The sequence below is a fragment of the Lonchura striata genome, chromosome 3 (assembly GCF_046129695.1).
Source record: "Lonchura striata isolate bLonStr1 chromosome 3, bLonStr1.mat, whole genome shotgun sequence".
Lineage (NCBI taxonomy): Eukaryota > Metazoa > Chordata > Aves > Passeriformes > Estrildidae > Lonchura > Lonchura striata.
The window spans coordinates 39833891-39850418 of NC_134605.1; the positions used below are offsets into that span (position 1 = coordinate 39833891).

At 39.6% G+C, this 16528-nt stretch overlaps 1 protein-coding gene across 1 annotated transcript in view; it reads left to right on the plus strand.

Moving 5' to 3' along the window:
* LOC110477941 (sulfotransferase 6B1-like) overlaps positions 1–5861 on the plus strand; it is a 30779-nt gene extending 24918 nt beyond the window's left edge. Inside the window, exon 7 of the mRNA XM_021544200.1 lies at positions 5775–5861. Within this exon, the coding sequence (XP_021399875.1) occupies positions 5775–5785 (11 nt within the window). The 3' untranslated portion in view covers positions 5786–5861. The remainder of the gene's footprint in view (positions 1–5774) is intronic.
* The last annotated feature ends 10667 nt before the right edge of the window (positions 5862–16528 follow it).

Consider the following 16528-nt stretch of genomic DNA (forward strand, 5'->3'; position numbering starts at 1 on the left):
CACATGTGATGTCATTCCACGACCACAAGACTTAGTGTTATTTTGTTTTGATTCTCCCCAGCCACTGGTACTGGACTAGCAGCTTCACAAAGAATGGTTATTTAATGGCTGCTGTGCAAGCCAGAGAGTCTGAGCTAGTAGCTTGAGAAAGCTGTGATTTGATTTCATCCTGGCCAGTCTGGAAGTCTGAAGCATCTGACATTACACAGGCCCAGACAAACAGAAGACATAAGACAGTGATTTCATAAGAGGAATTGAGCTGTTATAATAAGCTTAGGGACCAAAAGGTGAACAGCAAAGGTTAAAGAGCGCGTGTGGAGAGACAGTCTACTTTTCTTCCAGGATAAGAGGGAAAATATTTGTCTTCTTTCCTCTAGCTTGGAGCACAGCAGAGCTCTCTCATTTCTTACTAAGTAGAGGGATCATATGATGAATCAAAATATGGAGCTTTTGGCTATAAAGTAGCAATCCAGACATATAGCCTCTTTCTAGCCCTTGGCCAGCAGTCACTCAAGCACTATTATGTACTGTATGTGGCAGAGTATTTAATCTATCCCTTTTCAATAACATATAGCACAGCAGATAAAAGAAGATCTAGATTGAGCAGGGCAAGACAGGAATGGTTTTGTCTTCTAATGGCTGCTTCTGTGAAAGGAGGATTGAACAGACCCTGCCTTGCTAACTAAGAAAAATAGACAGTGTCATCAGTATCAAGTGCTTGAGCCAAAACTAAGAGAAAAATAAAATTTCAGAATCAGCAGATTATTTGTGGCTTTCCATGTTGGAGAGAGACTAAAGGACCCAAAGAGAGCGGGCACAAGCATATATATGTACCATCTTTCCTGATTTACTGTCAGGACACACCTCCTTCCCTGTTTTTCTTTAACCATCAGGTCACCAGACCTAAATATTTTTCTGGATATTTAGATACATTTTAGATAATACATGTAAGGTTTCTTCCCAGGTGTTTGGTCTACATCTAATGAAAATATGAGAGGAAGTGTTTATCTTCCCCTACTCATCAAATCCTAGTCTCCCATTAGAAACACAAAAACTTTATTTGTCGTAAATGCTGTGCCATAAAGCTTCCTCTGCTTTTAGTCACAGAAATTCCATCTACTGACTTGTCTTGATGTGCCAGGTCCATGCTTCTGCCATGGCCAAACATGACATTCCCAGTGTTTACAATGGATGGGAACTATGGTGACAATAAGTTCAGACATGTGCTCCAGGTATGCCTGTACAAGCACCATGGAAAGCCTCTGAAAAACTTCCAGCTAAGTATTTTCATTGTCATTGTGCTTTTAGACCCTAGCTAAAAATTCAAGATATAAAGTATTAATTTTTCTAGACATCTTTTCTGATTCTCAGACAACCCACAGAAATATTTATGTTTTCACACTGATATTTTCCCCTGAATATACTTGTTTCAAAACTTGTTTACCATAAATTGCCTATCTCCAAAAATTTGAGCCGGGTTGTGGCAGGTTTCTGGCATCATATGATGTCATTGCTGTTATCTGAGTTTGATAAACAGGAGAGCATTTCCTGCAAAAACTGTTGCACATGCATTTTTTTGAATAGTCTCATGGAAGAACATTCAATCAACTTTATTAATTCTTTTTCTCTGGGTATTCATGCCAGGGAAATATAGTCACTTCAATGTTTAAGGAAAGACTGAAATGTCAAAGAGAAATAGCAAATGGCATAAGCATATTTATTTCATTGCAGTTATAGAAGATTCTTGGATTACTTTTTTAGTTCTGATTTTCTGGAATTTGAAATAGATTGATAAAATGGTACATTCCCCCAAAGACTTAAATATAATCTGTGTTGCTCACAGAACTGCAATATATCTTCACAGATTTCATTGGAGCATTGTATTTCAGTTCAGGTTATCAACACTAGAATCTGTAGGACAGAAATAGAAATATCATGGGTTTTTTAATAGTTGCTTTTCTGCTGAGCTCACTAAATGTACAAAGAAATATGCCAAACATCTCTCTATTTCAACCACAAATTTGCATTTATCATTTCCTCATTCCAAGTTATTTATTTCTCTTTCATTCTAGGAGTGAAATGACAAATTTCTCTTGTAAGGAAAGCATGCTTCTCATCATGCTTTAACCTTTTAAAATGTATTTTTTAAAAGCATTATAATGACAGTTAAAAATACCTGGTTTGGTTAGACAATGTACTATACTCTTTGAACAGGACATGTACTGAATTATGAACAAAAATAAATAATAAAATATGTTTTAAAGGTTCACTTGAACTTGACAGCAACTTTCTACCCAGGTTAACAAATATGACACTTGAAATGTTGGCAGTTCACATAATTTAAGTTTTAAAGTTTCAAAAGTTTGTGTTCTGCTGTGAAGCTTGAAACTGACCCATTTGCAAACCTTAATCTGAATTATCACCAACATATTGAGAAGTGTCTTCTGTCTGTATAAGTGAAAATTATACAATTTCTTCTGGGACTGAAGTCATCCAATTGAGATTAAAAATAGTATCGGATGACTCAGCTTCAAACAAAAGTAACCCAACAGTGGGTATTTACAACTCCTAAGTGGAGAATATGTAGTATTTTAACATTGAAAGCAGAACTATTAAAATCACTGGGTACAGCATTTGCCCCAAACCATATGAAAGTCTGATACATAAAAGAGTTAAAAAATCTCTCAGGAATGATTGCTTCAGAAAAGTGTGTGTGAACTACCTCTTTTCCCTCTGCAAGTCAGAATGAAGTGAAAGAGAAGTTGTACAGGCCTATTGCTATCCTTTAGTACAAAGACACTGATCACTCTGTCCTATGGAAGGTTCATTACTAGAGCATGACAGCAGCTAATGCACCTATACATTGGAAATTGTATTATTAATGGCCCTACTAATAGCTGGTGACAGTGAGAGAATGAATTTCCACAGTTCACAGCCCTTTGTAAGTCTTCTTCTGGAACATTTTTCTCTACTATCATCACCCAGACTCCCCCTCTGACCTCTTTATCAGTCAGTGAGTGGTACCAGAGGTATAAGACACATAATGACTGCAGCATGCCATGTGTGCTCTGCAGGGCAACACAACACACGGAGAAACTAGAAAAAAAACCCCAGTGTTTTAAATAAAAATAATTTCCTATAAATACTTTATGAGGTAATGATAATATCATTTACTTCCATTTTTATTCTTGTGTGCTTACTTACTTCACCTGAATTTTCATGTTTCATTTTCAAGTGAATCTTCTTATTTACAGCTATTCAGCCTGATCTAAATTTCACTGTGGGCAGTGGAAATGCTGCCAATGACTTCAGTGGACTTTGGATCAAGCCCATATCTACATTAGAACTCTGGTTTCCTTGACTCCTATATATGAAATCAAAGGCTGGACCTGGCTTATCTATATATTTGAGGAGTACAGAAGTAACATTAAAAGAAAACACTATTATGTTTGCTTCCACTTCTGCCTCCCTTTCAAGGGGAAGAGAAGTAGCTGCTCATTTCAGCACCTCTGCAATTGAAGATAATATAACCAGCTATATGTTACAGTTAGAAAACTGATACTTCTTGCTCCCAACTTTTTGCACCACAGAACAAGTGGCTGAATTTGTTTGGTACAGTACAGATAATGTTACACAGATGTTGCTGAAGCACAGCACTGGCCCTTGGACTGTACTTGGTGTCTGCAGGAGCACTGGAGTCTTCCAGGGCCTTTGAAGTCTTGCACTTGGCCTTTCACAGAAATGTACCAAAACACAGTGATGCTGCTGGTGATTTTAACAGGGAGGGTTGGTGTAATGTTGTGCTCCACGTGAGACAGCAAAGGCATCACCTCTCACTACTCCAGCTTTTGAAATTGCCAAAACTTCTTTAGGCTCTGTTTTTACTGTTAATGCTATTAAAGGTTACTGTACTTCCAGGGAAGCCTAAGTTATGAGGCTGGCAAAATCATCCTGAGTTTCATATTGTGTCTAAGAAGAGACAATATGAAAACAATATAAGTACTTGACTATCAATTTCTAGTAATGCAGATTTTGAGTTTGCATCTGATCTGTTCAGAGAGGTTTAAAACATTTTTTTTTCAGCAGAATCGAGGAATTTGTCTTGCGTAGCATTTTCCATAACTAAAAGGTCAGTGAAGCTATTTTCAAGTCTGCTTTATAGGAGAAGTAACTTTAATTTTCCTATTATTATTCTTGGTGTTTTTCAGCATCCTAAAAGAGCACCTGAATGAATCACTTAGAGTTAAAATTTTAAAGTTCCTAAAGTAATATTTTACTTGGTTTGTTTCCTTAACACAAAATTTGTATATAATTCTTACTCAAATGCAGAAAAGCTGAATTAAAGTTCAATGAATAGAAAGAACTACCCTGGTGTGCACAATATTGCTGAGTGCGGGTCAAACATGGATAATTTATACACTTCTCCCCCCTTTTTTTTTTTTTTTTTGTTTGATTATTAATACTGGTGGCACTTTTCAGCTTTATTGGGGACCCAGGGGAATTGAGGAGGTACCTTTTCCTTATTTTTTTTTCAAGGAGCACCAACTCTAACAGGTCAAGATATAAAACACTCTGATTAAGGGCAAACAGGATCCACAAGCTGTTCTGGAAGCACTGAGACTGAATGGCTTCCCAATAACATATCATATCATTGAAGATGATTCTGATATTTCAGCAGCTGGAAGATACCTTACCTCTTTCTCTGCCTCAGCAGCTATTTCTGGCTGCTTACTTTAATGAAATTTGGAGGATCTTAAGTTTCTCAAAGATTGTTATTCCTAAATCAATTAATTCACCGGGAGATGGGGCTGGAGGAGTGGTCAGGCACAACCAGACATATGCAGATCATGATGAAAGTCTCATTTCTCTAAGACATCAAAGAGAAAATCATCTATCATGTTATATTCTAGATATGGTATTTCTGCACATTTTGCATGGGTAGCATACAGGTCCTTGCAGTGAGATGCCCAAGGTAAAAGGTGGTTTGCAAGCCTGCCTTCTCAGCAGCCTCATGGGGAGAGAGTGGCAGCTGCTCTGAGCCAGCCCCTCCTTTGCCCAGGACTAGACCTTTCCAGGTGCAGCAATGCTGGCCCCACTCCAGCAAAGCACTCACACACATGCTTAACTTTCAACACATCAATTACTCATGGAGAAGTCAAGCCCGGAGAAGCTGCTGGTGCAGAGATAGCAGTGAAAAGGAAATGAGGATGTGGTGACCTTAGTGCCTCTCTTTCCCAATGGACCTGTCTGCAGACATCATTCAGGGCCTGGGGTAAAATGATTGCAGAGGCTAAGAGGTCAATGACCTGCTGCTCTGTCCTTAGCCCAGCCCCAACCTTTGCAAAAGAGAGGGGAAGGGAGTGGGGAAGATCCGTACAGTTTGTCAGATGTTATCATGCTTGATAAGACAAAGCTTTGCTTTCAGGAATTTTTCTTCCCTAGTTTGCTGTGAAGAAGAGATGGCAACCCAGAGATCTGTAGTGGCAAAGAGGAAATTTGCAGTCTTTTGTTCTTTCTCTGCCACTCACATCTGTGACAGGTTTCCTTTCTCCCTTAAGCTATTCTAATTTCTAGCTCAGCTTGTGTCAAAATAAGTTTTCAAAGCAAATCACAAATGTATGGGGTAATTAGAACTGTCATTTTATTGTCAGGGGAAGGCACTCCCCTTCCTGAAGAAGAGTACACCTCCCTGTCAACTTCATACTGTAGTGATGATGAAGAATTTAACATTAGTCTCTTTCATTAATTAATATTTCTTTTTCTTTTCCCCTGAGGAATGGAATAAGGAAAAAGAAGAGAAGTGCCTCATGCTGCTGCTGTATGAACCCTTCTCTGTTTGAAAATTTCTTGGAAAATGCTGTTGAGTGGTAGACAACTAACCTCTAAAGGTGTGCCTTTAGTGGCATAAACACTAAAACACACAAAAGTGACCCTAGAGTCACCTTTTCAGACATGTGGAGACTTAACTGAATTTAAAGAAAATTCAAAGCTAAATATTCAAAAATTTCATTCAGAAAAATTGAAATGCAGCAAATTGAAGGACAAGATCTGTTCCTTCATATTGCCAGCAACACGAAAAATATTTTCTAAACATTTGGAGGAGTATCTGTAGAAAGACATACAGCCCAGATCCTCACTTTTCCAGAGTATCCCTCAGGAAGGGACACATCTGGAGCTCCCTTTACAAGACACAGTAATGACAAGCTGACCATAAACCTACTCTCAAATGTTTTCATAGTTTTTTTTAAATATGTGTATTCTGTAATAATGGCAACATATATGGAGACAATTATTTCAAAAATCATTTGTGGGAGTTCAAGTGCACACAAAAAGAAATTATCTTCCAGTTAAACTTCCGTGCTTTAGTTTTATATTCCTGTACCATATATGACTCCCCAGTCTTTGCAAAACAGTTTTCTCTGGGGCACCCACAGCATGGGGACAAATGGAGTCAGAGATGTGTTTTAGATGCAGAAAGAGTGGATAGATTTCTAAAATGCATACTGCAGCATTGAAAATGCATACTGCAGCATGGAAAAATGGGCTTTCTAATCAGTATGCAGGACACTTGCATTCAGATTTGCTCTCTTACTGCTGTCCAATATATTTGTGATGAGCCACTTACTTCCAGTGCCCAGTGAGCAGATCCCAGCTCCACAGAGGGAAGCACTATGACTCCTTTCTTCTATGTTTCTTGCATATTTTGCAGCATGGCATTTTATTAGTGTGCTGGGAATCCTGTGGAGCATAAAGCATGGTGAAAGGAACAAGCATGGGAAGGCTCTCTGAGGTGCCGTTCAGCTGTGGGGTTTAATGGTAAAGTCAATCTAAGGACTCCTGCCCATTTCATCTGCTAGTCCCTGCCTGTGCACTGCAACTCACTGCCCTGTCAGTTGTTCCACTCTGAATTTTTCTGGAAGGTGCTGAAAGCAGATCAGGGAACTTACCTAGTTAAAAGTAAGTCTTGTCTTGCTAACATACTTTCTCATTCAGGTCAATGTGTAGATAAGGACAGCGTGGTCTCATCAACAGATCTTAGCACAAGTAAGATCTTGCGAGGGCTGTGAGACAGCACAGGGCTGAAAATAAAGACTTTGGGTGATCTTAAATTAGTTTAGTCATCATTTCATTTCACTGTAACCTGAGCAAAGCTTTTTAGACTGGAGAAGCATTAAATGTTGTTATATGAGTCTGTGCTCCAACTCCATTGTGAAATTTTGCCCTTCTGCAGGATTTCTGATCAACTACCACAGCAGCTCTTTGCAAACATTAAGTACTGTGTCCCTACAACACACCTGTCAGGCAGATACAATATCCTCTTATCAGATGGGCAAAATGAGCTGCACAGAAATCGCAACTGGCTCAGCCATGCAGCACGAGCCAACAAGAGAAGCAGCAGGAAGTAGAAAGTCCCAGCTGCTGGACTGATGTTTTCACTACCAGGCTTCTGCTGGAAACCAGTGACCACTCGCAGTAACTGCCAATACAAAGATGCTTCAAGCAGCAATAGGAATGGGATGAGGAGTAACAATGATACGACTTGCAGATGGCTTTCATTAAATAGAGTTTATATTGGATTAAAGACACAATTTTGAGTCTACAGCAAAACTGCTTGAAATAGTTTAATCTAATCTTGAAGAGGCTTTTTGACCAAATCAAACATTTTGCTGCAAATTTTGCAACTCTGCTGAAAGTTCCTGGGGGATTCTGTGTTTGAAAAATAAAAAATACCTCCACACTCTCCTTCCCTCCCTCCCCCCAAAAAAGGGGAATCTCAATACTGTCATGTTTGTAAGTCTTATCCCTGAAAATGAGATATATTTTATAGAAAATGCATGTCTATTCTTCTAAGAATAATGCTTATTTTTGCTAGCTCTTGTCAGCAGATTTGTCATTGATTAAAATGAGTGAGTGACTGAGCTACAAATAATGTAAAAAGCAAAATGCTGTTCTATGTTGCAGCAGTAACAAGAAAATATTTATTCCAGTGACAACAGTAGTGGTAATCATAATCAGCTTTTCTTGAAAGACAGATTGTTTCATGTTGTATTTGGTGTCTACCTTCAAACTTTAAAAATATTATTGCTTCCATAGCAAAATTGTTGTCACATGAAATTGTTTCTGTTCAGGGGTTTTGGGAGCCTAAAAATGAAAAGATAATTGTATTATGCCAGAAGTTACCATTTTCACATACATTCATACAAAACTGCGTCAAGGCACATATTACTTGATTTACAATGCACAATGCAAATAAGGTTCTATACATGCTTTCAACTCCATTTCCTGCTATATTCTTTGACATTAATGAAAGTTTCCTGAAGCTTTACTTTTTGGGGACAAGCCCACATAGGTAATCATGGATAGACACTGAAGCTATGACTGAACAAGGTAATCATAAGTTTGCCTTTGAACAGTCAAAAGAAATAAAGGAATTGCCTTCCTAGGTTTTTGAGCCTATATGTGATTGGTCAAATGCCCAAACCAACTGAAACGTCAGTTACATTTTCCTTCTAAATTTCAACTGTTCAAAATTAACTGGGGACCTCAGGCTCCAGTAGAGAGACCCAAAACCCACTTTGGCTGACACCTTGAAGGACAGAGAAATCCCTTCTGATTACGGTCCATAAAAAGAAAAATAAGCATGGAAAATAAGATTCATATTTGCATAAATGATAACAAGTGGTGAGGGATGTTAATGGAAGGGATGGATCTTGCAAATCTAAAGCAAAGAACAAAAAGCAAATCTCCTCAAAAGATTAAGAAGTCCTATCAGACCAAAACCAAATGTTTTCAAAATCTGCAAAAACCTTCTGGTATAAAATAATTTCAAGTCTCAATGACAGTGCCGTTGGCAATAAACTATAAATCACTGTACACAGAGGTTTCTAACTGGCAAGTGGCAAATACATGAACGCTGTTTCTCCATGCTTTTGGCTTATTCAAATACAATTTATTTTGTAAGGAAACAAGATTTATATAACATTGTATTTCTCGACCCTTTTAATCTCTCTGATCCCTGCTGGATAACTCCAGTTGGAGTTAACAGAGCACCAGAGGCTTGGAGTATTGTGGTCCTAAATAACCTTTGAATGTAACTACCCAGGTACTGGAGAGAGGCTCAGAGGCACTGAAGAGCTGTGATAGGAGAGCAAGTGCATCACCTGCTGCCAGGAACACTGAAGAGAGGAGATCACTGGTGCATGCACTGGCAGTAGGGAAAGCTATAGCTGCAGTTCACAGTTTGCCAGATGTGAGGTGTTTCAGCAGAATTGAAGCCGGAGGTGGAGTCTGCTACTCACTGAACAGGTTTGTGGAAGGAACCTCTGCTTGCTTCACTCTCCTTCTACATTGTTACTTTTATGGTTCCCCCCCCCACACACACACACACACACACATACATTTTTCTCTCCTTTGACTTCATCTTAAAAGTTAAAGAACAGAAGTTAAGCAAACGCCCCTATGAACACAAGCATGTGGGTAATCAGATGATTTTGTAACAGCTGCTATATTGCTTTCTCCTTCACCTTAAGGGAATTCCTTGTTCCACAGTGTTCCCACCACTATTCCCTGTGTCTGCAACAGTCACTGCTCCAGTAGTATCATGTAAGACCCCAATGAGACAGAAGCCTCCCCAGGATTCTTCATGGGGACAAGAATGATCTTGGCAAAATGTTCTTCAAAATGTTGTTTAAAAGATACCTTTCTCTTAACCTGCTGTGATAACATTTCAGTCACAGGCAGGAAAAGACCTGTCTGCCGGCAGTGGATCCATACCTGACAGTGGCAGGAATGGAGAACGGTGTATACAATAAAAGGCAGGAATAACTGGCATTATACAAGCATCTGAGGACTCTTCCATAAGGACCCATGGAAGTCAAAGTTACGTCATCATTCTTAGTGCATCAATTTTCAGAAAAATCTGTATATCTATGTCACCAACACTCCAATATAAAGGTACTTTTTTTGCTGCCTGCTGTATGGTGCAGAAGCAGGTGCAGACAGGATCACATTCAGCACTGGGAAGTCATCTGAGTATTTAATAGCTTCTCAGCAAGATTTGAAAACTTTATACAGATTCTGGTTCAGCCTGCAGCCAGTGATATTTCTCCTAACTTCTGACTCCAGCTGGTCAGCAGTCAGGACTCCTCTACAATCTATACAATGGGTGTGACAATCTATACAATGGGTATGGCTTTGAGGTGCTGCTAGTCATGGGCAGGCATGACAAATCTGAGGAGCCCGAACCTTGATTCAACCTGTAGTGACCTTAACAGGCTGTTCAGATAGCATATTCATTGTATTGGAGTGGGAATTATTACTGTGCATACTGACACAGAATTAAATGCAGGCAGAGACACACAAGAGAGAAGGGGTACTCCCCAGGAGCATTCGAAATGAAGGTCTATATTGGGGGACAAAAAGAAATTAGCCAGCTGAGATTGATGTTGGAGAACAAATGTGGTTCGTATTTTATTAATAAAAGAGGTCTCGCCACAAAGGAAATTCCCATCTTGGCCTGGCAATGTAGCACTAAATGGTAATGGATACATGAAATGCCAAAACCCATAGATCTCTAGTTACACCAGAGTAGACACTCTTTGGGGCTTGTAATTACAGGGAGCTGGCAGACATTCAGATTTTGTCTTTGAGAGAGAAAAGGACTTTCTGCTCTCTTGCCAGCTGGGATGACTTAGCTCAGTGCCAAGCTGGACATACCTTCCAGAGTATTTGCAAAGTAGCATTCAGCTCTACCTCAGATTCTTTAACTTTCCAGGTTTCTGAAAATGAACAAATAAAATATTTGTAATGGCACCTGTAGTATTGAAGCATCTCAGAGAGAAAAGCCAAGTCCTGCCTCCCAACCAGAAGAAAGTACAGTTGAGAAAAAGCAATAGCTCAGAGCTGTGTGAGACTGAAAAAGAAAAAAAATTATAAACTCTGGGACATAAACGATGTGTCAAGGACAGTAGATATTCTTGGAGTCAGGTTTGTTTTCTGGACGCATCCTAATGATGTAGATTAGGCACTGATGCACTGAAACATGAGGCAAACATCATTTCTCAGGCTAAAGACAAACTGACCATGCTGCCAGGGGTCATCTATGTAGTCAAGACCTCTTGTAAGACCTGGAAAGACAGACCTGTCCTGTGTTACTCTCTTCAGATTATCCCTGGACATTTTCTGTCAATTTATTGTACTGAGATTAACCCTACCAAGTCTGCCCTAGGAGATTTATGCTGACTGCCAAGGTGGCAGATGATGAGCTATCTGATATTAAATTAGACCTCGTCACATGACATATGTAAAACCTGTGGGCAAAAGAGCAGGCCCAATACTTCTTAGCCAAATTCTGTTCTCAGTTACACCAGAGGAATGCAACAGAAGTCAATATGATTTATGGCAAAAAATGACAGTACATGGCTTGGATATTTTTTGAGATGGCTTGTAGATTCTAGTTGTAGCTAATAGGTCTGGCTACAGGAAAAAACTCAAAGAAAAGTAACACAGTTGTTTGTTTTTCTTCCCTAACTCTAATGTCAGCCCCAGTCTAACAAAGCATCCAGTAATATTTGATTAGGCACTGAATTTGTTAGCCTAACTTATTTTCACTGTTTATCTCACATTTCTGTAAAAATGTGTTAAAAAGAAATTATCTGTTAATGCCAAAAGTTCTCAAATACTCTATTTCACTGGCATGATGTACACTAGAAGGAGCTTGCAAGCACCACTGTGCTGGAATTTTTATATCAATAAACCCCAGAGGGGTGGTGCAACTCCTGACACTGCACCGGTTCCAAGGATGAAATAACACATCCTGGCAACCCAACTGGATTTTGCCAGCAGAGCTGCAATTTTTTTTTCTTTTTCTCTGGGAGAGAATACAAGCAAAAACTTCTGAGAAACCAAGCAGGGACTACATACACACTAGCTGTCTGCTTGGGATGCTCATCTGGCACACAGGAGACAAAGGTGTGCACCCCAGCTCTGTTCAAATCAGCTGTATCAAATCATAACCCCTCTCCTAGTGAAAAGTCTCCTCAGTCCTGGCCCCGCCTGACTACAGAAAGATCCTTCTGAGTTCATCTGTCAGAACTGCTCCAGAACAGTTTGCTGACCCGGTGGTTAGGGTGGGATGTGGGAGAGCTGGGTGTCATTTAGGCAATACAAGAGCTCAAAGAAGGGTGTCCTCTATCTCCAGACATCTCAAACAGCAGCTTTTGGCTGGGGGGCAAAGTTCTGTCTGCTTGTCAGCAGAAACACTTGTTGGGGACCCAAGGAACCTTTCCTGACAAGGATATTATTGCAGTTGTTGTGCCCCCACTGTAAAAAGCATACTTTTTTAAAAGCTGGTGTGTACTTGCACAAACACAGGTACGTTTTGTTTCTCTGAAGAACTTCTGATCGGCTCTTATGAGCTCAGGAAAGGCCAAATGACCTAAGGGTTATAAGGTGCCAGTTACAGATACTATTTCACATTCTTTCTTAGAAAAATAGTTATGAAACGACTGGATTCTCTTTCCCCCCCACCCCTTTGTTTTTCTGCATCTCTTCCAATGCAAAGTATTTTGTTCTCCCAGTGGAAACCAATAATTTACTAAATACTTAGCGTAATTCCTATCACCGTCTCTCAAGTGGGCCCATGTTTACATTTCATAAGCAAGAATCTTATTTCTTATGCCATAGTCACTACATAGAAATAAATATGAGCCACAGAACCTGCACAAATCTGCTGACACACAAAATTTTAAACACCTAATGGATTAATGTTTATGAAGCCTGTCAGAGGTTTAAAACCACAATGAGAAAGAAAAATTTTCTTCAGGTCTGAGAAATGTACTTTTGGTCTAATGTCAGCCCTACACAGAAAATGCCTTAATAGTTTGTTTGTTTAAGCCGACAGCTCCTTAGTCAATTGTTCACAATGTCTCTCCACTTAATTCTTGCTATAAATTTGTCTCTTTGCCACAGTCTTTACACTGTACCTCAGTGTGTCCCAGAGACATGGTGAGCCAGCAGCTCACCACTAACTCAGCTTAAGGAGAAATGCTAGCAACAAAGACCAGCCTGCCAAAACCCATAAAACTTGCTGCTTTTTGCCTCAGTTTAAAGCAAAAAAATAATATTGTCTTTTCTCTAAAGTGGTAAAGCAACACATGCCCAAATGACTTCTTGACATTACAGGATTTTTAACAGTTTTGAAGAAACCTTGGCACTTATAACACATTCTCCAAAATGTATGGTGGTTAATTAGTTTTGTAGTTAGCATAAGTAAAAACAAACTGGTGGGAGTAAGCACAACCACTGGCTTTTGGTAGGCAATGGGAAGTACATGAAATCACAGCTTCTGAATTACTGAATAAATTGTAAAGGAAAGAACTGATTAAAAGCTGAGAGGTAGTCATGTCCATTGCCATGTTAACCTGCTATTTTACTGTTACCACTGTGTCTATGAGAATGTACCTGTACTTACCAGCTGGCAAAAACAGATAATGAAAATGTAAAATATGAAGAAAAATGGGCATTTCCCCCCAAAATGTGTTTTTTTTTTCTTTTTTTCTTTAAGATTTAAATGAGCTTTTTGCATTATTTGTCAATTTTGTTACTTTTTCTGAAGAAAACTTGGTAAGAAAAGATGACTCACAGTAGATTAAAAGCCACTGCTATGCATTGCAAAGCAAAATTTCTCTAGGTCACATGTAGCAATTTTTGCACAGACCACTGCATGCTGATAATACCACTTCCTACCAGAAGTGCCTGTCCCCCTGCACATGTCCTCAGGATCACTCAAAAACTGGCTGCAGGAATATACTGCAGATCTGCACCCTCTGCAAGGCCTGCAGGGTAGATATTCCTGCTTTCACCCAATTTCAGGGTCCTGTCCCCACTTTTGCTTATGTTTCCAGTACTTTACCCCTGCAGATAAGGCTGTTGTTTGTAGTCTTGAGTTATGTTTTCTTATCTAGCACAGAAGATTTGTTCTGACTTTCCTTGAACAGTCATGGGGGGCAGAAAGGAGCAAATAGGCTTTTCTTTGCTGTGTGCCCATTATAAGGAGGGGGCAGAAGTGAAGGGCAGAAGGGCTAAGGAACAACTCGCTTATGCCTGTTTATTTTCTACCTCCTAATGTCTTAAAAGGAATTAATGTCTGTGTAAGGTGCCCTAAAAAGGAAAGCCTTCTGTTTATGTAGGAGGCAGGAATGATATGGGAAGAGACAAGGATGGCTGCCCTGCATTCTCAGGCAGCTTTGCCTCTCTCCTGTCCTGGACTGATCTCTGCCAGTGGTGATGGGCAGCTCTGGCACTGGGCCCATTTCACATTGCCATTTGGGCTGAGATCACTGGGTGTGGTGAAGGCTTTGCAAACACCTCATACTCACAGACAGCTGGCTTGGGACCATGGAGCTCCCCTTACACAGGGCTGAGGAAGAGGACTGACACTGTAAAGGAGTTTGGGTTACAACAGGTTAACAAATCTGAAATAGCAAGCTGGTACACAATACAAACATCAGTGCTCGGGATTGGAAATAAAAAATATACAGGCACTAAACCTAGCTTTTTATTCCACATTTAGGACTGCATGAAATTTCCACTGGTAAAATATCACACTTTCCCTGCAAAAGGATTTCCATTTAACCTCAGAGGATTAGAAGAATGGAACCTCTTCCTATTCTTCTGAGAAGCAGTGCATATGGATGCTGAAGCGGTACATCTCTGAGATCTGGTCAGAATCTTCCAAATAAGAAGATTTTCCATATTTCCACATTTAAACTGTTTTTTCCTTCTTTTATTTGACTTTTGTACTTTTATATATACTTTTATAAAAAGTATTTCCTCCAAAAGATGATGAGCCATAGAATAAACAGGTAATGATAGCAGAACAAGTCCAGCCAGGAAAGGGACTAATAATAATAATAATAATAATAATAAATTATAAACACATACTACTTCTGTGCCCAGGAATTTTGATGTCTTAGATCCTCTGGTGCTATTTTGTGTTCTTATTTTCTGCATTCTATGTCACCTACATCAGCTACTCCACTGGCTCTCAGAAAACATTTTACAGCCGCTATTTCACTTCACACGATAGCTCCCTTCCTGTGTGATTTTAATGGTTGGTGCAAATCTAGATGCGAGAATTAGGGATGCATTTATCCTCCCCAGACAGAAATCCTCCTGCTGACATTCTCCACAGCATAGTTTACGTCCAAAGCTCCAAGAATCATGCAGAATCCCATGGTTGTTTCCAGACAGTCAAGCAGGAAACCAGGTTTGTCAGCAACAATTCTAAAGGCTGTCTTTTTTCTGTCTTTTTCCTTCTTGCCTCTATTGGTGTTCACATCCTTCTTGCCAACACTGGTGCTCCTTTAACTCAGCCACCAGATGTTTTTTCAGGGTTTGGTTCTTATCCCAGCCATGCCATCCCAGGCTCCACATTTGAGTGAAAGAGGAACACCTGTGGCTCCTCATTAAACCTCTGATTTAATGCAAGGTGAGTGAATCAATACCAATGCCTCTCTCTGCACTACAATAAGCAATCTTCTGAGAAGACCAAAGAGTGTGCTGGCATTGGGTGATGGGGAGAGCATAGAAGAATTCTGTCTCTAGCAGGTGGGAATGCTACTAGCACTGCTCTCACGTCAAGATGGGAGTGGGGTTTTTGCCATTGTTGTTGCCCTGAAGATGTTTAAGTCCTCTTCCTCATACTGACTACTCACTAAATACTCACTAAAATATGATAAATCTCCACACAGTAAGCTCTAATAATGAAAAATGCAATATGCTGAAACCAAAAAGTCTAACTGAAGTATGATGCTTTTCAAAGCTGTCTGTTTTCCCAAGGACAGCCAGCCATACACACTGGTCTATGCCTGCACAGTTTTGACTTGATCTCTATATTCTGTCCTCTCCCTAAAAAGTAAGTTTAATGTATTTTGACAAATCATTTTTATTTTAAAATTATAATATCAACAGTTTCTGGACTCTAAACTTGCCTTTTTGCAGAATTTTGGCCTTTTGGCTATTGGCAAATTTGTGTAAATGCACTCACGTTTGACAGTTATAAACCCTCAAAAACCTCCAGTTTGTTTTTATTAGATACATTTCTCATCAATTCTGAGAATGTATTTTTTTCTGCAATGTCAAATCCAAACTGTGTGCTGTGTCATTCAGCATGTCCTGACAGACAAGCCAAGAGCAAAGGGACTGTTGGCCATGAATTGCCTTTGCCCAGCTACATGCCAGCCGTGCACAGAGCACTGAACTGATGGTGAAAGAGTGTGGGGTTTGCAATAGAGAGAGAGAGAGAGAGGTGAAAGAGAAGGGAAAGAAGGCATGGGCTTTTGATGAAGGGGACATGGACCTAAACCAGGAAACAAACTGGGGTGGACTGAAGAACATGGAAGAGGATTAGAAAGAAGGGGAGAACATGATCTTGTACATGTGGTGAATAATTTTGTGGTATGAAAGAGGCTAGTCATGGTCACAAAAAAAAAAAAAATTACTTTTGTTTTTGACAGACACATCAACA